At 44.0% G+C, this 27,442-nt stretch overlaps 1 protein-coding gene across 4 annotated transcripts in view; it reads right to left on the bottom strand.

Moving 5' to 3' along the window:
• The window catches only part of Phf20 (PHD finger protein 20), a 113,307-nt gene that overhangs the window by 66,708 nt on the left and 19,157 nt on the right, over positions 1-27,442 (bottom strand). For all 4 annotated transcript variants that reach the window (NM_172674.2, XM_006499338.4, XM_006499339.2 and 1 more), the window contains exon 2: positions 19,797-19,911. In NM_172674.2, the coding sequence (NP_766262.2) occupies positions 19,797-19,879 (83 nt within the window). In that variant the 5' untranslated portion in view covers positions 19,880-19,911. The remainder of the gene's footprint in view (positions 1-19,796; positions 19,912-27,442) is intronic.

Below are 27,442 nucleotides of genomic sequence, written 5' to 3'. Positions count from 1 at the left end.
CGTTTCCTTCTGAATGCCTACTCCAGGGCTAGGGGTGTGGCCCAGTGAGCTTGCATTAGCTTGTGTAACACCTTGGGCACCATCCCCAGGGCTGCCAAAACAAAAAGCAAGAATATTAGGAACTACTCCAACTGTCTAAGTTGCCAGTTTATAATTACTGGAGTAAACAGTGATTTTCAACTATTAATAACTCATATAAACTGGGTGTGGTGCCTCATAATCCTAGCACTAGGAAAGCTGAGAGAGGAAGACGGCACAGGTTTGGAGGGTAGCCTGGACTATAAGTGACACACACAACAACTCTCAAGATGACTGACTTAGCAGATAGAGGACAGACTTGGTTTGCTCCCTGGAGCCTACATGGTAGGAGAAAAATGACAACCACAAGCTGTCCTCTATAAACACACAAACTAATTTTAATATAACCACCACCACCACCACCACCACCACCACCACCACCACCACCACCACCACCACCACCACCATCACCATCACCATCATCCTTTAAAAAAACACAGCTTGGAGTAATGGTGAATGTCTTTACTCCCAGTACTTGGGAGGCAAGAGTTTCAAGCCAGCCAGGTCTATAGGGTGAGTCCCAGGCCAGCCAAGGCTATATAGACAGACCTAGTCTAAATAACAGAAACAAAAACACCCACATGTATGGCTTACTTCAAGCTTTACAAAGGACTCTGTAATAAGGAACCTCACATGACTTTACCACAATCCCACAAGGATTTAAGAACCATCACCAAAAAAAAAAAAAAAAAAAAAGAAAATGTAAATGAGTAAAATACCTAATAAAAAATGGAAAAAAAAAAAAAAAAAGAACCATCACCATCACTATATCCATTTCACATGGGGGGGGGGCAGGAATCTAAGTGCTAAGAAGATCAGCATCAGCATCTAACTCCTGTAATTCCAAATCCTTCCAAAAGACCTCTGCTTTTTCAGAACAATTTATTTTTTATTTTCTGTGTATCGGTGTCTTACCTGCATTTGTGTCTCTGTGAGGGTGTCAGATTCGCTGAAACTGGAGTTTGCAGGCAATTGTGAGCTGCCATGTGGGAGCTAGGACTTGAACCCAGGTCCTCTGGAAGATCAGCTGGTGCTCTTAATCCTGAGCCGTATCACTAGCTCACGTGTATATACACTAGTAGTGACAGGTCCGTAGACAGCCTGACCTTTTAGCTATCCAGTTGTGACAAATCCATCAACAGCCTCCCCTCATAGCTATCTAGTTGTCTCTCTAGTGGCCAGCCCAAAATTTGTCTTAATTTTTTTTGCCCTGGATTTGGGTACTGAGGCTGCTTCCAGATTGTTCCTTATATAAATAGTCTCTTCTGCAAACATAGAGCAACTCATTGTGCTGTTGGAGTCAGCGCCTGTCTATTCCTGGCTCAGACCACACAGCAGAAGCCAGAGACTTAGATGCACAAAAGCAACACTCCAAGGCACTAGCAGCTTTTGCTAGAGAGAAGACGGAGATGGGAAAATAAAGGGCCAGCTAATGAACTCTGGAAAACTCTACTTGTTTTGGTGACAGCCCTCCTTACACTTTGCCACTGCTGCTAATCAACACCCGATAGTTTCAATTGAGGAAGCGTCTTCATCTTGAATTCATCTTGTCTCTCAGTCCCAGTCCCCTCAGAATAGTACAGCAAACCCTGAGCCCCTACCATCAAAACCAAGCAGAGGCCAGAGGTAGCGCCATTCAGTAAATACTTAAGAGACTGGACAGGGCTGGTGAGATGGCTCAGTGGGTTAGAGCACCCGACTGCTCTTCCGAAGGTCCAGAGTTCAAATCCCAGCAACCACATGGTGGCTCACAACCATCCGTAACAAGATCTGACTCCCTCTTCTGGAGTGTCTGAAGACAGCTACAATGTACTTACATATAATAAATAAATAAATCTTAAAAAAGAAAGAGAGAGAGACTGGACAGGCAGTATCAGTTTCCTGCTCTTACCAGAGATCCAAAGACATCTCTTTTCTGCTTAAACTGCCCCTTCTAGTCCCTTCTCCCACCACTCCTATTTAGAATTCTCTCAGCTCTCAATGCATGGTGTTTTCAAGCTTAGATGACTTCCACTGATGTCCTTCTGATGCCCCTAGCTCTCAGTCTCAGATCCTGGAAACCATCTCATACTTTTCACTCACTTCCTAAAAAAAAAATAGCTGTCACCCAAGCTGTGGTGGCGCAGAGGCAGGCGGATTTCTGAGTTCCAGACCAGCCTGGCCTACAGAGTGAGTTCCAGGACAGCCGGGGCTATACAGAGAAACCCTGTCTCAAGACACACACACACACACACACACACACACACACACCCGCGGCAAAAAAAAAAAAAAAAAGCTGTCAGTGGCTGGAGAGGCTCAGTGGTGAGGGCACTTGTTGCTATTACAGGGAACTCAGGTTTAACTCTCAGCACCCACATGACACATGGTAGCTTATAACCCATTACTCTTGTTCTACGGAATCCACCACCCTCTTCTGACCTCTAAGGGCACTAGGCATGCATGTGGTGCATATACATACATGAAGGGGAAACACTCATATATATCAAATAAAATAAATAAGTCTTTAAAAAATATCCTTTAACTTCTGGCCTCTCTCTGACCATCATAACTGCCCTGGGACCCCAGTTATGTCGGACCTCCATGTTCCTCAACTCCTGCAATCAGGATTCTGAACATAGCCAGAATAACACTTAATAAGCTGCTGGTGCTGCCAGAACTCACTTGAAATGCGCACAAGGCTTCCTTCTGAGGGAGGAGGAGCTATGGAACTCAGTGAGGGCACAAACAGTCTTCTGAGGGGTCCAATACCATCTTACGCTTGATTGGCTACTATAGAGGGTTATGTGTATGAAAAGGCCATCAAGATAAGCTTAAGATGAGTGAGTGTACTCCGATACTAAAGTCCTTTCTAAATAATCCCTCCATCTAACAGTTTTGCTATGCCATAGCCTAAGCTACCCTTGAACTTAAAATTTTTGTGCCTTAGCCTCCCCAAGAACTGTGATTACAAGTATACACCTAGCTCAATAAAGATGTTTTAAAATAACATAAAAGTATCAACCAGGGACCAGCAAGATTACTCAAGACGAGAAAATGTGCGCTAACAAACTTGATGACCTGAGTTCAATTCTCACATGCCCAGACAGTAGAAGGATAGAACTGTTTCCTCCCAAGTTTTCCTCTGATCTCCATGCATACACAAAAAGAATTTAAGAGCAAGCATGGTGGCACATGCCTTTAACTCTTGGGAAGTATAGACAGGATGATCAAGAGTTTAATGCCATCCTTTGCTACCAAGCCTACTCAAGGCTAGCCTAGGCTACACAAGACTGTCAAAAAACAGGTAGGGAGAGGTAAATACAAAATAAAATAAAAGTCTACTTAAACAGAATGAGATAGGTCACAGTTGTAACGACAACACTCGAGAGGCTGAGGCAGAAGGAGCAGCGTGAGTTCAAGAAAAGCACAGGCCACAGAGGGAAACCTTGGCCTAAACAAATATTTACTTTTTCTTTCTTTATCCAATGTCTTCCACCTGTAAAATGATATAAACTTAATACCGAAAGCATTTTATCAGGCTAGGAGACTACTTAATCAGTAAACTGTTTGTCATGCAAAAAAATGACCTAAGTTCAGATCCCCAGTACTCAAGCATGCACGTGCACACCTGGATGGATGGATGGATGGATGGATGGATGGATGGATGGATGGATGGATGGACGGACCAAACTCTCCACTCTTTAGTTGTGATCCAAAGGAAGTAAGTTCTTTACAAAATGTGAAGGAACCAGGAAATTTCACAGTGGAGGACCCTACAGATGACCAATGTATACAGCAGCAGTGGGACACACAGATGTGATAACAATGGCACTTCATCCCTGTGGGCTTCCTCCAGTAAATGCTAACCTACCATGAAGAAAGTATCCTGGGGCTGGAGAGATGGCTCAGCGGTTAAGAGTACTGACTGCTCTTCCAAAGGTCCGGAGTTCAAATCCCAGCAACCACATGGTGGCTCACAACCATCTGTAATGAAATCTGATGACCTCTTCTGGAGTGTCTGAAGACAGCTACAATGTACTTACATTAAAAATAAATAAATTGGGGTTGGGGATTTAGCTCAGTGGTAAAGTGCTTGCCTAGCAAGCCCAAGGCCCTGGGTTCGGTCCTCAGCTCCGGAAAAAGGAAAAGAGAAAAATAAATAAATAAATAAATAAATTAATTAATTAATTAATTAATTAATTAATTAATTTTTAAAAAAAAGCATCCAACAATCCCAAGTGAAGATCACTGTACAAATGCTGCCATCCATGGTCTGTTCCGTCCACTGGAATGTCAGCCTCTAAAGACTGCCTGCATCTGGCAGTAACTGAACAAACTAACTTCAAAAGTCATCTCTGTGAAGCTTCTGAAATCCCCCTATGAAATTAACTGCTCTCCCCCACGGGGCTTTACATGAACTCTGTGCAGAGTTTAACTCTTCACATTATAATTAATTACAGGGACTCTGCTCTATGTTCCAAGTTCAGGACTCAGCATGGGATCAAAGACATACCTCCAGGGACTGGGGGCATAGCTTACTGACAGAGCCCAGGCTAGCATACTCAATGCCCTAGTTCAAAACCACTGGGCCAAAACACACACAGACATGTGTCAGATGTATGCTAATGAGTAACGTATATCTAATCCCAGTACTCAGGAGGGCAGGAAGATCACTGTGAGTCTGAACCAGCCTGGGCTACAAGGGAAGTACCCTGCCTACCTAGCAGCAAGACTATCTCAAAAAAGAACAAGCCAGGGCTGGAGAGATGGCTCAGTGTAAAGAACACTCCCTGCTCAACAGCCACCCCACCTGTAACCCTGGCTCTAGGAGATCCAACATGCTCACAGAGCACTGGACTCAGGTCCATACAAACCCACTCAAGCACAAAGTTGGGGGGGTTTTTTGTTTGTTTTTTGGTTTTTTGGTTTTTTGAGACAGAGTTTCTCTGTGTAGCCCTGGCTGTCCTAGACTCTGTAGACCAGGCTGGCCTCAAACTCAGAAATCTGCCTGCCTCTGCCTTCTGAGTGCTGGGATTAAAGGCGTGTGCCACCACGCCCAGTAAAATATTTTTAAAATAATAATAAAAATAGCCACGCTGCTAGCCAGAAGCAGCTACAAGCCGACTATGCATTACTGTTACTGCTGTTTTCCTTGTCCCTTCTTCATGAACTACAGCTCCAGCCCTCTCTTACTTTTGGGGGCAAGGTCTTAACTTTGTAGCACAGTGGGCCTCGATCTTGCAGCAATCCTGCTACCTGAGCATCTTGAATATTAAGATTATAAGATGAGACCACCTATATTCAAATCCCATAAGCAGGGCATTACAGTTCAAACCTACAATCTTGGGAAGTGGAGGCAGGAAGATGAAGAGGCATCCTTTGCTTCATGGTAAATTCAAAGCCAGTCTGGGTCACGTGAGACCTTCAACACAAATGCCAAGTAGATCCCAAACTTACCACTTACACCTGCTCTGTTCCTGTTGCCCTGTACATAAGATGGGCATAATAAAAGTAGCCAACTCAGAGTCCTGTGATGTGTTTGTTGCATGTAAATCTTTTAGATTTAGGCTTGGCACAGAGCAAATCACTAACTAAATGTGAGCAATTGGCAATTCAGAAAAGCAGGAATTCCTTCCTGGGAGCCTCACCTCCACCCCCCAAGAGAGTCCTCAATTTTCCATAACAAATCTATGTTCACTCAGCTCTCATACACACACAGCAAAAGCACACACAAACACACAAAATTCTTAGAAAAGAAAGGTTACCTTAAAATAATTAATAAATAAATGGAACAGTGTAGGAAATGAAGAGATACAATTCACAGACCACATGAAGCTCAAGAAAAAGGAAGACCAAAGCATGGGTGCTTCGATCCTTCTTAGAAAGGGGATTTCTGTGTTCCAGGCCAGCCTGGTCTACAGAGTGAGTTCCAGGACAGCCAGGGCTACACAGAGAAACCCTGTCTCGAAAAACCAAAACCAAAAAAAAAAAAAAAAAAAAAGAAAGAAAAGAAAAGAAAAGAAAAGAAAAGAAAAGAAAAAAGAAAGGGGAACAAAATATTCACAATATTCACAGGAGCAAATATGGAGACAAAGTATAGACCATAGACTAAAGGAAAGGCCATCCAGAGACTGCCCCACCTGGGGATCCATTCCATATACAGTCACCAAACCCTGACAGTATTGTGGATGCAAAGAAGTGCTTGCTGAAAGTAGCTGTCTCCTGAGAGGTCCTGCCAGAGCCTTACAAATACAGAGGCAGATGCTCACAACCAACCACTGAACTGAGTGTGGGGTCCCCAAGCTAGAGAAAGGACTGAAGGAGTTGAAGGGGTTTGCAACCCCATAGGAAAAAAACACAATATCAACCAACTAGACCCCCCTCCCCCAGAGCTCCCAGAAACTAAGCCACCAACCAAGGAGTACACATGGCTCCAGCTGCATATGTAGCAGAGGATGGCCTTGTCAGGCATCAATGGGAGAGGTCCTTGGTCCTATAAAGGCTCGAAAGATGCCCCAGTGTATGGAAATCTAGGACAGGGAGGCAGGAGTGGGTGGGTAGGTGAAGGAACACCCCCATAAGCAGGGGGAGGGGAATGGGATAGGGGGTTTCTGGTAGGGGGGAACCAAGAAAGGAGATACCATTTGAAAAGTAAATAAATAAAATATCCAATAAAAAATCATTGTAAATAAATAAATGAAATGAAGAGAAGCCAGGTGGTGGTGGTAGCAGCACACACCTTTGAGCCGGCAGAGGCAGGGGGATATCTTGAGTTCCAAAACAGCCAATGCTATATAGAAAACTGTGCCTTGAAAAAACAAAAAGGGGGCTGGAGAGACTGCTCTTCCAGAGAACTTCAGTTCAACTCCCAGCAATCACATGGTGGCTCACAACCGTCTCTAATGGGATCCGATGCCCTCTTCTGGTGTGTCTTCTTCAGACAGTGTATTCATATACATGAAATAAATAAAGTAAGTCTTAAAAAAAAGAAAGAAAGAAGAAGAGGGAGGGCGGGAGGGAGGGGAGCTTGCTTGCTGTCCCCAAGTCACACAGAAGCACAGGCGTAGGTTCTCTCCTACCCCACCACCAGGGCTGGAAGGGCATTGCTACTGGATGTGTGAAGTCACAAAGCTGCCGCCAAGCCTTGGACAAGTGCCCAGTCCATCTCTGTATGCCTGCACCCATCTGTGACAAGCCTACACTACAGAAGCACTGGGCAGGCCCTTTGTCCTGAGTCCCAAATAACCCAATCAGGGTTGATGACAGGAGGACAGTTAGAGGAATCGGCAAGACTATGCAAAGCTGAACTAGATGGGGAGCCCTGTGAAATGACTGGTTGCAACTATGTCAAAGGGACAGATGTCACTGAAGAATACTTCAAACAGAAACATTAGTTCATCTTCCTTTAAAAAAAAAAAAAAAAAAAATCGCCGGGCGGTGGTGGCGCACGCCTTTAATCCCAGCACTTGGGAGGCAGAGGCAGGTGGATTTCTGTGTTCGAGGCCAGCCTGGTCTACAGAGTGAGTTCCAGGACAGCCAGGGCTGGCTACACAGAGAAACCCTGTCTCAAAAAAAAAAAAAAAGGTGAGGGGGATGGATAGCTGGCTCAGCAGTGAGGAGAACATACTGCTCTTGCAGAGAGCTGGAGCTTGGTTGCTGACACCCATGCTGGGCAGCAACCAAACATTTACATCCAACTCCAGCACCAGGGGACCCAATGTTTCTGGCCTCCTCAGGCATCTAAACTTAACATGTATATCCGTTCACATAATTAAAACAAAACAGACAAACAAGAAACATACAAAATAAAAATGAAGATAAGCCAGACATGACACTGCACATGTCTGCAATAACAGATTTGAAAGGTTAAGAGGATTACAATTTTAAATCAAGATCAACCCTGGCCACATAGTAAGACCCTGCGTTTTAGAAGTGGTATAAACCAGGGCCGGAGAGATGGCTCAGAAGTTAAAACAACTGACTTCTCTTCCAGAGGTCCTGAGTACAATTCCTAGCAACCACATGGTGGCTCACAACCACCTGTAACGGTATCTGATGCCCTCTTCTGGTGTGTCTGAAGACAGCTGTAGCATGCATGCATACATAATGAGAGACAAAGGGGGGAAGTAATGGACACCAAAACATGAAACATGATCAGTAGAAAGAATCCTAAAGGAAAGCAGGAGCTGAAAGGATATCTCAGTGGTTAATGGTTAAGAGCATTATCTGCTCTTCCAGAGGACCCAGTTTCAATTCCCAGAACTCACAACGCAGCTCATAACTTTCTGTAACTCCAATTCCAAGAGATCTGATATCTTCTTCTGGCTTCTAGGGTGAGCAGCAGGCACAGACACATATGCAGGAACACCCATACATATAAAATAAAAAATATAAAAGAAAGAAAGAGAGAAAGACACCAAGTGGTAGATGAGATGGCTCAGTGGGTAAGCCCACTTGCCACAACAAGCCTGCACATTTCAGCTTGATCCCTGAAACTCAGGTAAAACTGCCAGATGGACACATCTGTAAGCCCAGATCTCCTGTGGGAAGGTGGGAGGTTGAGACAGAACTGCCCATAACTCTCAGGCAAGCTAGTCTGCAGCATGCAGAGACCCTGTTCCATCACTACAGGAGAAAACAGACTAAAGTCACCTGTAAGCTGTTCTGACCTCCATAGGCAAATTGCGATACTATATGTACACAGACACACACACTCAGACAGACAGCAGACAGACAGACAGACACGCACACTGTCTTAGTCAGGGTTTCTATTCCTGCACAAATATCATGACCAAGAAGCCAGTTGGGGAGGAAAGGGCTTATTCAGCTTACACTTCCATGCTGCTGTTCATCACCAAAGGAGGTCAGGACTGGAACTCAAGCAGGTCAGGAAACAGGAGCTGATGCAGAGGCCATGGAGGGATGTTTTTAATTAGATTGTTCAGCCTGCTTTCTTATAGAACCCAAGACTACCAGCCCAGGAATGGCACCACCCACAATGGACAGGGCCCTCCCACCCTTGATCACTAATTGAGAAAATGCCTTACAGCTGGATCTCATGGAGGCATTTCGTCAACTGAAGCTCCTTTCTCTGTGATAACTCCAGCTGTGTCACGCTGACACAAAACCAGCTAGTACACACACAAATAATAAAAAAGAAACCAAAAATAAAGGACATTACAAATCAGATTTTTAAATTCTTTCTACGTGGAACAGAAACTATGAGCACTTAACTAGAAATAAAGTAGGGAGAATGTGGCAGAAGGATCTGGAAGGCAGCAGACAGAAGCTATTTCACTGTGCTTGCTGCAAGAACAGGGAAGGCCCGCCTGCTGCTTGGGACAGATGGTACACTGCTGACAGACAACAGGAAGAAGGCAGGAGCATCAAGCATAGCAGGCACTTTCTATTCCATCCACCCAGCATCTTGACTAGGAAAGCCTGTCATCTTAGCCAGCATGTCTGTACAAGTCTGCAAGTGAGTGGGGTAGGCAGTTACTCTCTAGAGAGACATGTGCCCAGAAGCAATAGCTCCAAAATTAGAATCACCTTTGGTTTGAGTTTTGTTTTTTTGAAACAGGGTCTTGTTAGCCGGCCTAGATATTACTATGTTACCCAAGCTAGTACTGAACTTTTGTCAATCCTCCTGCCCAAAGTCCTAGCACTGGGGTTTCAGGAGTGACTCACCACATCCAGCTTATTATTTGTTGCTGTTTTATTTCCACTGCAGGCCACTGAATCTCAGTTTCTTGCATGCCAGCCAAGGGCTCTATCACTAAGCTACACCCTATCCACTAGCTATTTGGTCATGCTTCATTTTGTTGGAGACCAGGTCTCATACGTAGGCCAGGATTGTGTCTTGGGTATTGGGATTGCAAGTGTATTTGTATAAACTCCAAGTCAAATGTATTCCTTTAATCCAGCACTTGGGAGGCAGAGACAGAAGAATCTCAGGGAATTTAATGCCAGCACCACCACACCACCACCACCATCCTCACCCCAAGAAATAAAAATCCAAATTGTATTACTTCTTTGGGACCTTAAATTTTGAAAACAAATCTCTCCTGGATGATTACAAATAAATCTGTATGAGGCCTTCTGGAGTTCAGCTGTCAAACTGAGCTAAGTGAGCCTTACACCCAACAGAGTAAGTTCTTGTCTTTCAAGTCACTCAATTCCAAATAGACCTTTATTTTATTTATGTCTTTATTTCAGTGCTAGAGATGGAAACCAGGGCCTGTATGCCCTAAATATGTGTTCTATTGCTCAGCTGTATACCCCCAAATACAGCATTTCTGGGGAGAACTAAGTAAGACTGTCCATATAAAACCATTGGGGACATTAAGCCTCATACTTGTCAAAACAAATCTGCAAGATGTTCATTGTCACTGCTGTTTGTCTAACTCGCAGCATACTAAAGTGAGGGAGAGCCAGGCCTTGGCATAAACAACACAGACAAACTAAATGGAAGCAACAAGCATCTGCCCACATGCCTGCTCTGAGTGCTCTGTGTGCTCTACTGTCACACAGACAGAAAAACAGGGTTAAGCCGGGCGAGGTGGCCCACACCTTCAATCCCAGCACTTGGGAGGCAGAGGCAGGCAGATCTCTGAGTTGGAGGCCAGCCTGGTCTACAGAGGGAGTTCTAAGACAGTACAGCCAGGGCTCACAAAAAAAAGAAATCCTGCCTAGGAAGGAAGGAAGGAAGGAAGGAAGGAAGGAAGGAAGGAAGGAAGGAAGGAAGGAAGGAAGGAAGGAAGGAAGGAAGGAAGGAAGGAAGGAAGGACCATTTTTATGCCTCCCACCCTTTTTCTACCTGTGCAAGCAGCAGCATATCTAGAAAACACAGTTGGCCTCTGGAGTCAGACAGAGGTTCAAACCCCAGCTCACCTACTTACTCACTCAGGCTATAATTTGGGGAAGAAATTTTCACCTCTGTGATCCTTGTTTACTCCCTCATCTATTTTTAAAGATGTATTTTTATTTTTATTTATGTATATGTGTTTATACAAGGGTCTGACACTTAAGTGCAGGTGCCCAGAGGCTAGAAGGGTGTCAGATGTCCTTGAACTAAAATTACAAAAAATTGTGAGCCACTTTAACTGCATGCTTGGAACCAAACTCAGATCCTCTAGAAAATCAGTAAGTACAAAGCCACTGAGCTACCTCTCTGGCCCCCTTAACTCATCTTTAAGAAGCAAGGAAGGGCCAGTGAGGGGACTCAGTAAGTTAAGGGGACTTGCTGCCAAGCCTGAGACCTGAGTTTGGTAGATGGAAAGAAATGACTCCTGCAAGTTGTCCTCTAACCTGCACATGTGTGCTGAGGCTCACCTTCACACATGCACACACAAGAAATAGCATCATCATCATCAAAACAGCAAACAACTCCTTAGCTTGCTGAGAAATTTTATTAAAAATAAGCTAATTCTGCAATATTAGAAACAGTATGAACTGGGGGACAGCAAGATAGTAGAGCATTTTTCAGTATGTATTCTAGACCCTGCAGTCAATTCACAGCACTGGGGAAAAGTATGCTTTCCCTCTGGCCTAAGGGCACAGACTCAGCCATGGGGCTGGTGCCTAGGATGGACAAGGCTCTGAGATGTCAGGGAGGAAAGCAGATGGTTTCCATGCAGGTGACAGTAACTGACCCAGTCACAGTCATGAATCCATGGGTACCTCTGATGCAGCACAGATCTCCCTGGCTGCTGGTAGGCAGTAGCTGAATGAACAAAAGAAGCAAGACTTATATAAGAGAAGACACTTCTGGTGGTAAATTTGTTTTGAAAACTCCCTATCTACTCAGGTAAAACAATCTGCTAAAAAAGTTACACAAAGCCATTGTTTTACACTAACCTGCTACTACACAAGGCCCCAAGACCCTGACAAACACATCAAAATGGAATCACTCACAAAAAAGTTTCAGGTCACCAAGCTAGATCTAAGAAACCAAGATTGGGACGGTAAAAGTCAGGCTCCCCACACAGGTAAAAGTCAGTCAGGCTCCCCACACAGGTAAAAGTCAGTCAGGCTCCCCACACAGGTAAAAGTCAGTCAGGCTCCCCACACAGGTAAAAGTCAGTCAGGCTCCCCACACAGGTAAAAGTCAGTCAGGCTCCCCACACAGGTAAAAGTCAGTCAGGCTCCCCACACAGGTAAAAGTCAGTCAGGCTCCCCACACAGGTAAAAGTCAGTCAGGCTCCCCACACAGGTAAAAGTCAGGCTCCCCACACAGGTAAAAGTCAGGCTCCCCACACAGGTAAAAGTCAGGCTCCCCACACAGGCCTCATTTCAACTGGGATGATGAAGTTTTAAAGGCTTTAATCCTGAAGGAGAGATCTTAAGATGAAGGGTGTTGCCATGAACCAGCTATTGTTTTACTCTTCTGTCTCCCTGGGTTGCTTATGAGATGAACCCAGGTATGGCTCACACCTTTAATCCTTGCACTCAAGAGGCAGAAGTCAGCAGATCCTACAAAAAACATGGCTAAACAAACAACAAAAAAGCTTAAAGTAAATTTGTAATTTCTTTCTTTCCTTATTTATTTATTTATTTATTTATTTATTTATTTATTTCAGTACATGGGGATTAAACCAATGGCTCTAGCATTCTAGACAAAATCTCTACCATTGAGCCCTTTTCTGCCTTCTTTTGGTTTGGTGATAATTTTCTGAGAAAGGGTCTTGCTAAGCAGCCCAGGTTGCCTTGAGCTACCTGTATAGCCTCATGGCTTTGAACTCCCAACTTCCTACTTTGGCCTCCAGAAGAGTTTGTTATGTGAAATGTTCCTGGGGGAAATAAAAGGTGGAAGTACCACCAAGAGTCTATGTGTCAAAACTAATAGGTTGTCGAGTTATGGTAGTTCAGGACTGTAATCCTAGCACGTGGGAAACTGAGTCTGAAGGGTGACTAGCCTAGTCCAGCCTGGGTGGCATAGGGAGAAAGAAGAAAACAAAAAAACTATGTGCTGTTTGAATACGCTTGGCCTAGGGAGTGGCAATGTTAGGAGATGTGGCCTTGTTGGAAGAAGTGTGTCATGGTAGGTGTGTCATGGTAGGTATGGGCTTTGAAACCCTCCTCCTAGCCACCTGAAAAACAGTCTGGTCCTGGCTTCCTTTGGATGAAAATGTAGAACTCTCAGCTCTTCCTGCACCAAGCCTGCCTGGATACTGCCATGCTCCTGCCTTGCTGATAATGGACTGAACCTCTGAACCTGTACTGTAAGCCAGCTCCAATGAAATGTTGTCCTTGTGCCTGACAAATACAGAAGTGGATGCTCACAGCCATCCATTGGACTGAGCATAGGGTCCCCAATGAAGGAGCTAGAGAAAGGACCTAAGAAGCTGAAGGGGTGTGAAGCCCCATAGGAGGAACAACAATCTGAACTAGCCAGAACCTCCAGATCTCTCAGGGACTAAACCATCAACCAAAGAGCACACATGGTGGGACTCATGGTTCTATCTGCATATGCAGCAGAGGATGGCCTAGTCAGACATCAATGGGAGAAGAGGCCTGTTGTCTTATGAAGGCTCTATGCCCCAGTGTGAGGGAATGCCAGGGCCAGGAAGTGGGAGTGGGTGGGTTGGTGAGCAGGGGGGTGGGGGGAGGGTGTTATTTTGCTGAGGAAACCAGGAAAGGGGATAATAACATTTGAAATGTAAACAAACAAACAAAAATTCAAATTAAAAAAAAGTCCTTTATTGTTACTGTCTGATTTTTATAGAATGGGTTTCTGTAGTTTTCTTTTTTTTTTAATGATTTATTTAATGTATGTGGGTACACTGTTATTGTCTTCAGACTCACCAGAAGAAGGCATCTGACCGCATTACAGAGGGTTGTGAGTCACCATGTGGTTGCTAAGAATTGAAGTCAGAACCTGATAGTAGTCAGTGCTCCTAAATGGCTAAGCCATCTTTCCAGCCCCTAAATGTTGTCCTTTATAAGAGTTGCCTTGGTCATGGTGTCTCTTCACAGCAATGGAAACCCTAAGGCAAACTATAACTCAAGATACCCCATCCCACCCCCACATATACACACTCAGCCTGGCAGCAGTGGCACTTGGGAGGCAGAGGCAAGTGAATCTCTCAGTTCAAGACCAGCCTAGCTTACGAAGTGAGTTCCAAGATACAGACAAGGCTACACAGAGAAACCCTTGGGGGGGGGGGGGGGCGGCAGGGAAGAAGACACCCCCCTAACAAGAAAAAAATGGCCCATGGACTGAGAAGTGAAGGCTCAAAGCAGTCAGCTAATGAAGAGATGAGCCTTCCATCCTAGAGCACACCTTGTCTCAATGGACACCTAGCAAATGAGATGCTCATAGCACAACCAGTTCTATCTACACCAAAGGGTCAGAAACTACGATTTGCATAAACAAATGCTCAGGCCAATGAGAATGCACTGATGAATACACATACGTCAAAAACAAAAATTCACTGGGCGTGGTGGCTCACGCCTTTAATCCCAGCACTCGGGAGGCAGAGGCAGGCGGATTTCTAAATTCGAGGCCAGCCTGGTCTATAAAGTAAGTTCCAGGACAGCCAGGGCTATAGAGAAACCCTGTCTCGAAAAACCAAAAAAATAAAAAAATTCAACCTACAAGGCTGGCCACATATGCTACCAAGCCTGACAACCTAAATTCAATCCCTGGAACCCACATGATGGGAGGTGAGAACTGACTCCTATACATTGCCCTCTGACCTCTGCATATGTTCACATACACAAGATTTAAAAAAAATGCAGCCAGGCATGATGGCACAAGCCTTTAATCCCAGCACTTGGGGGACAGAGGCAGGTGGATTTTGGAGTTAGAGGCCAGCCTGGTCTATAGAGTGAGTTCCAGGACAGCCAGATGGATACAGAGAAACCTTATCTCGAAAAAAAAAAACCAAAAAAACAACAACAAAAAAAAAGATGTTAGATGCAGAAGGCAGAGGGTTGGGTCTAATCACTCGTGGCCCAAGAGGAAAATGGTCATGGCCGGTCTACATACTGAGCTGGGAAAAAGTGGATTGCCTTGCCTCTCCACCTGCCAGACTCTACCCGATGAAGCTTTGTGTTCAATGACGCTCTTTACTCCTGGCTCCCATCTGCCCTTTCCTGAGACCTTACACCATCTCTTGAGACAGAGCAGAACAGAGTCCACTAAAAGACCACCCCAGCCTCCAATGATACCTTTGTCTCCTGAACAAGACCCAAACCAAGCAGGAGAGCATTTTATTCATTGCCTGGTATAAAGCTTGCTAAACTAAAAACAAGTAAGAGGGACTGGGGCTGAGCAATGGTGACTCACACCTTTAATCCCAGCATTTGAAAGACAGAGGCAGGTGGATCTCTCTCTGTGAGTTTAAGGCCAACTTAGTCTACAAATTGAGTTCCAAGATAGTCACGGCCATGGAAAAACCCAGTATCATTAAAAAAAAAAAATGATGATGGTGGTGGTGGTAGTGGTGGTGATATTAATGATGAAGAAGAAATATAAATAAATAAATAAGAAAGACAGACAGACAGACTGGGGCTTAGCTAAGTTGGTAAAGTGCTTGTCTAATAGGCACAAAGCTCTAGGTTAGACCCGCCATGTGGCATAAGCCAGGCTTGATTGCATGCTTATAGTCCCAGCACTTAGATGGAAACATGAAAATCAGAAACTCAGAGTTACACAGAGAGATCTTGTTGCAACAACAACAACAACAACAACAACAACAACAATAATAATAACTTACAATTTAAAACGAAACAAAAGGCCAGCAGGTGACTCAGGGTAGAAGAGCCACTGCCATGCCTGATAACTGAGCTCAATCTCTGGACCACACAGTAGAAAGAGAAAAGCTACTTCTGAGAGTTGTCCTCTGACTTACACACATGATCAATCAATAATAAACAAACAAATAAACAAACAAACACGTGTAATATTTTTTAAAGGCTGGCAAGATGGCTGAGCACCTTAAGAAGACTGTGGCCAGGCCTAAAGGTCTGAGTTCAATTCAGAACCCACATAAATAAAAGGAGGGCACCAACTCCCCAAATTGCTCGGATTTCTACACACCCCTAAGACACAAATGTGCATGCACACACATACAATAAATAATAAGAAATGTAATAAAGAAAAAAGGAAAAAAAGACAAAGGAGAAAAAAGGAATTAAATGGTACACTGTAATCATAGTACTCAAAAATTGAGGCAGCACACAAGGCCCAGGCCACAGAGAGCTACAATGTTGGACGTATCTCAAAGCTAACATCCTGGGCTGAGAGATGTCTCAGTGGATCAGAGCACTCATTTCTCATGAGGAAGACCCAGGTTCATTTCCCAGCAAACATGCAGCTCACAACTCTCTGTACCTCCATTTCGAAGGTATATCACCCCTCTTCTGTTGTGTTGTTGCTGCTCTTTTTTATTTGGCTTTCTCTGTATAGCCCTGGTTGTCTTAGAACTTTCTTTGTAGCCCAGGCTAGTGATCCATCAGCCTCTGCCTCCTGAGTGCTGGGATTAAAAGCATGCACACCACCTGGCCTTAAAACAACTCTTTTGACTTCCACAGACAAAAAGTTCCTTGATTCTCTAACAGTAACATTTTTATTTGGGGTTTTTTATCGTGGTAAGATATCAGGTAACTCAGGTTAGCAATAAACTACTGATGGATCCTTCCTTAGCCCAAGTGCTAGAAATACGGGTGTGTACCATCACACTGAGTAAAAGCATCCTTAGGCCGGGCGTGGTGGTGCACGCCTTTAATCCCAGCACTTGGGAGGCAGAGGCAGGTGGATTTCTGAGTTCGAGGCCAGCCTGGTCTACAGAGTGAGTTCCAGGACAGCCAGGACTACAAAGAGAAACCCTGTCTCGAAAAAACAAAAAAAAAAGCATCCTTAGAAAGTCAAAACCAGGGCTGGAGAGAGGGCTCAGCAGTCAACAGGACTGGCTGCTCTTCCAGAAGCCCTTAGCTCAATTCCAGACCACATGTAACTCCAGTTCCAGGGTCTGACACCTTCACACAGACATGCATATAAGCAAAACACCAGTGTGTTTTTTGAAAAGCAACTGGGGAGGGGGGGTAGTTAATCCACCTTAAATCCCAGCACCAGGGCGGCAGAGGAAAGTGATCTCTGAGCTCCAGAACAACCAGGGCTACAAGGAGAAATTCTATCTCAAACAAGCAAAAAAACAAAACAAAACAAAACAAAACAAACAAACAAAATGTCAAAAAACAGTCCGCAAGATGGTTTCGTGTATAAAACCACTTGCTACACATCCCTTACAACCTGAGCTCCATCCTCTGATCCTACAGGAAAAGGAGAAACCCATAGGCTGTCCTCTGATCTACACAAATGTACCAATGTGCATAGACCTAAACTTGGTCACACACTCTCACACATGTGACAACAATAAAAAATAAAATTTAAAAATTGTACTGGCTAGGTTTTTTTTGTCAACTTGGCACAGGATGGGTCATCTGAAAAGAGAAACCCCAACTGAAAAAATGTCTCCATCAGACTGGCCTGTAGGCAAGTCTGTAAGGACATTTTCTTGATAAACAATTAATGTAGGAAGATCCAGCCAACTTTGGCCATACCACCCCTGGACAGGTGGTCCTAGGGCATATAAGAGAACAAACTGAGCAAGTCTCTAGGAGCAAGCCAGTAAGCAGCACTTCTCCATGGCCTCTACTTCATCAGATCTTGATTCCAGGTCCCTGCCTGGGCTTCCCCTCAGGGATGAGCTATGACCCAGACTTGTAAGCCTTTCCTTCCGGACCTGTTTTTGGTCATGGTGTTTATCACAGAATAGAAAGCAAACACAAACAGGCTGGGAACGTAGAAAGAACAGTTGTCTAATATGCACAAAGTCCTGGGTTCAATCTGTTTCCTCTTGGTGGCCAGAAGGGGTGCAGGGAGAATAGACTGACAAGGCTAGAAAAGTGCTTCCTATGCAAACTCGAGGACCTGCATTTGAATCCCTAGCATTCATGGAGAAGCTGGACACAGTGCCCTTTGCCTGGGGAGGGGAAAGAGACAGGCAGGTCATGGCACCTCCCTGGTCAGCCAAAAACAGCAAGTTCCAGGTTCAGTGAGTGACCGTCTTAAAAAAATATGGTAGATGAGCACACGCCTTTAATCCCAGAACTTGGGAGGCAGAGGCAGGCAGATTTCCGAGTTGGAGGCCAGCCTGGTCTACGGTGTGAGTTCCAGGACATCCAGGACTACACAGAAAAACCCTGTCTTGAAAAACAAAAAACAAAAATACAAAACAAATAAAAAATTATGGTAGAGTGATACGGAGAAATCCATTTTATGCTGCCTTCCACATGCAAACACAGGGAAATGACCACCATACATGCATACATAAGCAAATGCACTTAAAACACACACACTCACACACACACAAACACACATAGCTGAAACCAATATATGAAGTAATTATAGATAATGTAAACAACCTAAAAAGTGTCCACTATCAGCTAATTCTGTCCACAACCAGTACAAATGCAACCAAAGTACATTTTCTTTATTTCTGAGGCAGTAGGGACTGATCGCAGGCCCTTGCCCATGCCAGACAACATTCTACCACTAACTCACTTTCTGGGGTTCAGTGTCTTTATTCCTAATAGGATGGACAGTTTTCTACCCAATAACATTTCCCAGCCCTCCCCCTACACCCCAGAAACTAGTCAATCTATTCTGAGATAATTACCACAAAGGCTAACCTCTTCCTTAGAAAACTTCAAAAGGTTTGTGTTCTGAAACCTCTGTGTTTTGAGCACCAAGAATCAAATTCTAGGCTGTCCATAGATTTTTCTTCTTCTTTTTAGGCGTGGTCACATATTCACTATGCAGCAGATAAGATAACCATAAACCTCTGATAAACCTGCCTCTATCTCTCCAAACCTAGGTTTATCTACAGCTGGGACTCCAACGTAGGGCTTCACGCTTGCTAGACAAACACTCTACCAACTGAACCTGAACTTCCGGTGGCTAGTTTATCATCTAGGGTCAGGAATTCACTCTGTAGGCTCTGCTGGTCTAGAACTCACTATGCCAGGCTCTGCTCCAGTCCTAGTAAACCCCTACCTTAGCCTCCGGGTTGCTCACAGTACAGATATGTCACCACACCCAGTTATGTTTAGTTTCTGAGAGTGCTCTCCAAATATTCAATATATGACTCTCAGAATAATCCCCTGATGCCAACGTTACCAGTGACTGTGACCACATTCACAGGAATGTTCAAAGTATCTGACAGGCAGAGGACAAAAGGCAGCCAGACTGGCAGGGATCTGTAATACCGGCACTTAGGAGGCTGGTCTATCAATTCAAGGTCAGCCTAGGTTACCAGAAACCTCATCACACAAAACAAACAGAATTCAGCAATGTAGAAGAAGAATCCTCGGCTTTTTAGTCTGACTACCCTGAAGAGCAACCCTGAGTAATAATAACAATGCTTAGCCAACCTATACCACTCCCAGAAAGCAGGCAGGGCTGTGCCCGTCCAGTCCCTCATCTCCATTCTGAGCAGGCTGATCCTCCTCTCCGTGAGGCAAAGTTTGAAAGCTTTCCTTTCCCATGGCAACTCCTGCTCTGCTTTCCCATAACTCCCTCATTAAACAGAAAAAGAGGGGAACAAGTGTGACCCAGGGATGCCTGAACCACAGAGAAATCTAGAAAACACCACAGCAGCACCCCATTTTATCAACACTGGTGAGATGCCCTCCCTAATGTGCTTTAAATAGCAGGAAAAAAAATATAAAAGTACCAGTTTTTTAAACGGTCCCGAGCTTCCAACTGGGCTCCCACTTCAAAGCTGATTCCTCGTCTGTTAGGTGGGTGCTTGGTCATTTTCAGTCATCAACAGGGCTGCTTTTATCCTCCTGAAAAAGCCAATTAAATATTCATGAAACCTGGGAAAGTCTGCCCAGGGTATAGCATCACCACCACACATTAAAAAGCAAACAGGCATTATTCAAAACATCAGCGCCCTGTCTGGTGCCTCTTCTCCTATCGGGTGTCCCCACTACCGGTACCCCTCAGCCTTGCCACAGCCTGTGTGATCTCTGGGCTCATCTATGAAGTACATCCTTCACAACTCCAAAAAAAGAGCTGGTCTTGTGAATAAGTTCAACCACTCACCAACACATTCAAGAAGTATTTGTTCATAGACAATTTAGTCAAGACCCAAAGAGACACACAGTTCTCACCCTCAAGGAGCCTCCGATTATAGCATAACCAATGAACAGAAGTCAGTTTAAAATGCAATTGCTGGGCTGGAGAGATGGCTCAGTGGTTAAGAGCGCCGCCTGCTCTTCCTGAAGGTCATGAGTTCAAATCCCAGCAACCACATGGTGGCTCACAACCATCCGTAACGAGATCAGACTCCCTCTTCTGGAGTGTCTGAAGACAGCTACAGTGTACTTACATATAATAATAAATAAAATCTTAAAAAAAAACATATATATATAAAATGCAATTGCTATAAAATTTAAGAGCTAGAAAGGAAACAAATAGAAGCTGAGATGAGATAGTAGGCAAGAATGTAGTACCAGCTACACAGATGGCTGAGACAAGAGATCCCTGAGCCCAGGGGGTTACTGTCAACTCTGAACTATAAAGCAAGACCAAAAAAAAAAAAAAAAAAAAAGGGAACCTGATCCTACTTTTGAAAGAGTAGACAACAAATTGTAAGGCTGAGGACAATGGCTTGCCTAGGGGGGCACAAGGCAAGGCCTGGTGTTGGGTCCCTAGCACCAAATAAAGCCAAGGATGGTGGCCATCCCTATAACTGAAGTAAGCAGAGGAAGGGGACTTTCCATGCTTTCTTTAATAAATCTGTTCCCTTTAGGGGCTGGAAAGATGACTCAGTGGTTAAGGAGACTGGCTGTTCTTTCAGAAGCTTTGAGTTCCATATGGCAGCTCACACATTCTGTAACTCAGCTCTCAAATGACTCAACACACTGTTCTGGCCTCTGAAGAAACCAAATGCACACATGATACACACATACATACATGGATACACATAAAACAAACTTATCTGTTCTCTCTTCTTGAAAAAAAGTTGGGGGCTGGAGAGATGGCTCAATAGTTAAGAGCACTGACTGCTCTTCCAGAGGTCCTGAGTTCAATTCCTAGCAACCACATGGTGGCTCATATCCATCTGTAATGGGATCCGATGCCCTCTTCTGGTGTGTCTGAAGACAGCTACATTGTACTAATATACATAAATAATTAAAAAAGAAAGAAAGAGAGAGAGAGAAAGAAAGAAAGAAAGAAAGAAAGGAAGGAAGGAAGGAAGGAAGGAAGGAAGGAAGGAAGGAAGGAAGAAAGAAAGAAAGAAAGAAAGAAAGAAAGAAAGAAAGAAAGAAAGAAAGAAAGAAAGAAAGAAAGAAAGAAAGAAAGAGAGAGAGAATAAAAGTTGCTGGCCACCCTCTTATCTAGGGAGTTTGAAGCCAGCCTTAACTGTAGAAGACCTTACCTTAGGAAGAACAAAAGGAACAGCAAGTTCTAGAGCTACATGGACAGCTCAGCAACACAGTAGGAGAGCACTTGCCTAGCAAATACAGAGCCCTAAAACAGCCCAGCACTAAAGGGACCAGACGGCATATACTTAATCCAACACTCCAGAAGAAGAGGCAAGCAAATCTTTCTGAGGTCCAGGTCAGCCATTAACAGTGAGACCCAAATAAATATAATTAAATAAAGCAGACTCTATTTAAGAAACAAACAGAGCTGGGCAGTGGTGGTGCATGCCTTTAATCCCAGCACTCGGAAGGCAGAGGCAGGCCAATTTCTGAGTTCAAGGCCAGTCTGATCTACAGAGTGAGTTTCAGGATAGCCAGGGCTACACAGAGAAACCCTGTCTCAAAAATTAAAAAAAAAAAAAAAAAAAGAAAATGAGAAAAGAAAAGAAAAGAAAAAAAAAACAAAGAAAAAAAGAGAAACAAAGGAAAAAAAATCAAAGCTGAGTATGGTGGTATATGCCTTTAATCCCAGATAGGCCATCCTGTCTACATGAGTTTTAGAAGAACCATGTCTACATAGAGAACCCTATCTCAAAAATGCCTAAATAAAGTCGGGAAGTGGTGGCGCACGCCTTTAATCCCAGCACTTGGGAGGCAGAGGCAGGCGGATTTCTGAGTTCGAGGCCAGCCTGGTCTACAAAGTGAGTTTCAGGACAGCTGGGGCTACACAGAGAAGCCCTGTCAAAACAAAACAAAAGCATAAATAAATAAATATATATATATTTATGTATAAAATGTTTATATATAAACATGTTTTATATTTTTATATTTTAAAATATAAATAAATAGATCCATCCATAAACACATAAACAAGGGAAGGGAGCCTGACTAAGGTCACTCACTGCTCTTCCAGAAACCAGAGTTCAGTTCCTAACATCAGATAGATAACACCCACCTGTATCCCAACTCCAGGATGTACAATACCCTCTTTGCTCTTTAAATAAATAAACAAGTGAGCAAGGCATTCTAGACCACAGCTGCAATTCCAGTTCTCAAAAGGCTGCGGCAGAAAAGGAACATAAAGAATATGGCCTAGCCTGGCCTATATCGTAAATCCTGTTTGGTTGAACTTTAATCTCAGTACTCCAGAGACAGAGGTAGAGGCAGGCTGATATCTGTATATTTCAACCTAGCCAGAGAGCTACACAGAGAGACCAATTTATTCTATCTCAAGAAGAATAGCTATAGTAAGAGAGTTCAAAGCTATCTCCTCAGCTGCATTTCTTTTTTTTAATTAATTTATTTATTTCAGGTATGTGATGTACACTGTTGCTGTCAGAAGAGAGCATCGGATCCCCATTACAGATGGTTGTGAGCCATCATGTGGTTGCTGGGAACTGAACTCAGGACCTCTGGAAGAGCAGTCAATGCTCTTAACCACTGAGCCATCTCTCCAGCCCCCTTAGCTATATTTCAAGCTCCAGCTCTAGACCAGCACTGATGGGGACTTGGCTGGGTGAGAGAGAACTTTCCCAGCATGCACAAGGTCGTGTTCAATTCCCAGCATTGCAAAAGAAGGAGTAGGAAATCAAGCCCAGTGTGGTGACACATGCCTGTAATCGAAGACCATGGAAGGCAGAGGCAGGAGGATCACTCAAAGTTCAATGCCAACCGAGACTACATTGTGAGAGCCTGTCTCAGGTAATGATAGCACAGGCATAAAGTGGGGAACTGATGAGTGAGGAGGACCCCATTATCTCTCTAAGCGGCTCCTGAAAACACTCCCCGGCTCAACTGCCAAGGGCCAGGTGGTGTGCTAAACACCTGTAACCAACACTGGGGAGACAGCAAGGGATCACTGTGAGCTCCAGGTCCACCTGGTCTACATATCAAGTTCCAAGGCAGCCAGGGCTACAGAGCCAGGTCCTATCTCAGAGAATATTAAACTAAGTTTTAACCTTAAAGAAGTCTCACATGAGATGATCAGATGGCTCAGACATCTAGGCAGTAACTGCCAAGCCTGAAGCTGAGTTCCCACCCAGATTGTGAGAGCAGAAAGCACATTCCAAAGGTTTGTCATCCGACATTCAGAGTTGTGCTATGGCACACACATACAGAAACACAGATAAAATACAAAAATAAATAAATGCAAAACAACTTTAACAGGCCAGGTGGCGATGGCAGAACACACCCTTTGAGCTCAGCACTTGGGAGGCAGATGCAGGCGGACCTCTGAATTCGAGGCCAGCCTGGTCTACAAAGTGAGCTCCAGGACAGCAAGGGCTACACAGAGAAGCCCTGTCTTGAAAAGAACACCAAAAATTGAACAGAAAATAAAAAATTTTAAATACTTGTACTTTCTACCACTAATAACAATATTCATAATCAGTTCAGTATAGGATTTTTGTTTGTTTGTTTGTTTGTTTGTTTTGTTTTTCAAGACAGGGTTTCTCTGTTTAGCCCTGGCTGTCCTGAAGCTCACTTTGTAGACCAGGCTGGCCTCGAACTCAGAAACCTGCCTGCCTCTGCCTCCCGAGTGCTGGGATCAAAGATGTGCGCCACCACGCCTGGCTAGAATTTTTTTTTTTTTAAAGTATAATGGCACATGCCCTTAATTGCAACACTTGAGAGGAGACGAAGATTTCTCTAAGTACGAGGTCAACCTAGCCTACATCAACAGTTCCAGGGCAGCCAGGACTACACGATGAGACTCTGAAAAACATAACATTATTTTAAAGTATATATTTTACTTTTACATTTAGCTTTTAAAAACAAATAATTTTTATTTATCTGCTTGGGGCCTGGTAATTTTCTTTCAAAAATCTTTAGTTTACAAAGATAAAAGGAGTGCAGAAGGGCCTAGCATAACTGTCTTCTGAGAGGCTCTACCCAGCAGCTGACTGATACAGATGCAGAGACCCACAGCCAAATGTTGAACAGAGGACAGGGGCCCTTATGGAAGAGTTGGGGTAAGGATTGAAGGCCCTGAAGGGGACGGAAACCCCATAGGAAGACCAACAGAGTCAACTAACCTGAACCTCTGGTAGCTCTGAGACTGAGCCCATCAACCAAAGAGCATGCACCGCCTGGAGTGAGAGCCCCGGCACACAGGGAGATGGACAGCTCAATCTCCACGTGGGCCCCCCAACAACTGGAGCTGAGGCTCTCCCCTAAAGCTGTAGCCTGACTGTGGTATCCATTCCTCAGCAGGACTGGCTTGTCTGGCCTCAGGAGAGGATGTGCCTAGCCTTGTATAGACTTGATGTGCCAGGGCAGGAAAGATACCCAGAGGGGCCTTACCCTTTCAGAGAAGGGGAGGGAAAGGGGGTGGGAATCTGTGAAGGAAGACCAGGGAGGGGGCAGCACTTAGGATATAATTTTTTTAAAAAATAATTCCTTCCAAAAAAACTCAAAAAAGATGAAAAGAGCATATGTTCTATATGAACAAAGGAAATTTCCCAAGAAAAAAATAGCTGATGCAATCTGTAGGATTCTACTGTCAATACTTTGGAGAACTTCAAAATACTCCTTTATATTCAAACTCTCTAAAGAAGAACCCACTGGTCCAAAAGAGATGGGAGCCTGATTTATTTCCTTAGACCAGTGTTTCAGTGCTTCACCAACAGTAAGGAGAGCTTGGATACACACTGTGGCACATGGTTAACATGATAAAAGTAACTGCAGCCCATAGCTTCCTTCATTAACAAAAACTGCACTGCATACAAACAAGGATCAACATTTAAAAGGCATGCCAAAAATGGACAAAGTGCAAGCTCTGGCAGATCACAGTGGGTGACAAGGAGACACAAAGCCCACACAAGCATCCAGAGCTACATAGAGGAAATGCAAATCAAAACAGACTTATACTTTCAGGGACAGAGCCTCACTCGGTAGCCTAAACTGATCTCAAACTCACAGCCACCTACCTGCTCAGTCTCTCAAGTGCTGAGATTACTGCAATGACTAAGACTATATACAATTTATTTGGTTGGTTAGTTTTGGTTTTTCAAGACAGAGTTTTTCTGTGTAGCTTTGGCGGTCTTGAACTCAAGAATTTCTTATTTGTGGACTGGAAAGAAAGCTCTGAGGTAAACTTGCCAGTAAGCTTGAAGACCTGAATTCTATCTCCAAAACTCACACAGAAGAACAAACTCCTACGAGCTTTCCACTGACCTCCACATAGATGGCAAACATTTTTAAACAAGTTTATACTTTATGCTATGCTATTGAACTTTCAAAACGAGCTACTGTAATTAAGGCTAATTTTTTTTTTGTTCCCATGATACTGAAATGAGATATATAAGTACAAAAAAGGTGAACGGGGGAAGGGGGGGGCACGGCATGGAGGACTTTTGGGATAGCATTGGAAATGTAAATGAGGAAAATACCTAATTAAAAAAAAAGCTGAACCACTTATGAGCTAACAACTTATACAAAGTTATGTAAGATTATAAACAGAAGAGCTGGAGAGATGGCTCAGCAGAGAAGAGCACTCACTGCTCTTCCAGAGGACCTGAGCTCAGTTCCCAGCACCTACATTGGGCAGTACACAGCAGCCTGTAACTGCAGCTCCAGGCAATACAATGGTCTTCTAGCCTCTGTGGGTATCTACACACATGGCACACACACAAAGGCATTTTCATGAAACTGCTATGTGCACCATTCCAGGAACATGACTGTTAAACTAAATAAATTTGCTTTGTTAATGAAAAAATAAAATCAACATGAATCTAAACATAATTATCCAAGAACATGAAATCTTTACTATGAAAAGTAATGGGATTATCCCAGAAGCAGGCATGCCTGTGTTCACAGTCACATTAAGTAAAGGACAATAAAGCCACTGAAGCCTTCCAAATGCAATGCAGCACTGTCACACTGTTTACAACATGCCAATGTGAGTCCTGTTGAGGAGAAAGTGGAACATGGCCCAGGCTTGGGCTCAGGTTCTAAGCCCAGCCATCTTTTAAACCTCATGATGGAAGGGAGGGGTGAGCTGTGAAGCTGCTTAGAATCTTGCAATCTGGGGCTGGTGAGATGGCTCAGTGGGTAAGAGCACCCGACTGCTCTTCCGAAGGTCTGAAGTTCAAATCCCAGCAACCACATGGTGGCTCACAACCACCCGTAATGAGATCTGATGCCCTCTTCAGGTGTGTCTGAAGACAGCTACAGTGTACTTACATATAATAAATAATAAATTAAAAAAAAAAAAAAAAAAAAAGAACCTTGCAATCTTGTCATTTCCACCAGAAGACTACAGCCCATACTATAAAGAAATCATTTGCCGGGTGTGGTGACGCACACCTTTAATCCCAGCACCTTTAATCTCAGAAACCCAGATTTCTGAGTTCAAGGCCAGCCTGGTCTACAAAGTGAGTTCCAGGACTGCCAGGGCTACACAGAAAAACCTGTCTTGCAAAACCAAAAAAAAAAAAAAAGGAACAAAGGAAAAGTAGGGACATTCTAGAACACTCACAGTTAAGGGGCTGATCACAGAGTTGTTAAGTCTTTTCTTAGGCAGGGTCTTGCTATGCAGCCCTGGCTAGCCTGGGACTCACTTTGCAAACTGCTTACCTCTGTCTCAAGTACTAGGATTAAAGTGGGCACAACTTCAGTCCAGATTCCAAATGTGTTTATGAGCTACTTCCTTCAGTCTTTTCTTCCTGTTATCATAGAGGAATAAAGTCCCCTCTCTTGGGAGCTAAGAGGATCAGGCCAGGAAAGTCCTAAAGTCCTATTAGAATATCTAAAGGGGGGAAGGGTATGGGGGACTTTTGGGATAGCATTTGAAATTAAATGAAGAAAATAACCTAATTAAAAAAAAAAGAATATCTAAAAGTCCTATTAGAATATCCAGCACAGGACTGGGCTCCAACATAAAATGCTTTAGCCATGAATGCAGTTCCCAGAACCTTAAAAATTAACATAAACCCCAGCCTGCAGGAAG

The sequence above is a fragment of the Mus musculus genome, chromosome 2 (genome assembly GCF_000001635.26).
Source record: "Mus musculus strain C57BL/6J chromosome 2, GRCm38.p6 C57BL/6J".
In the NCBI taxonomy this organism is placed as follows: domain Eukaryota; kingdom Metazoa; phylum Chordata; class Mammalia; order Rodentia; family Muridae; genus Mus; species Mus musculus.
The sequence above is the reverse complement of the archived record's forward strand: the minus strand, read 5'-3'. Positions and strand labels throughout refer to the sequence as shown.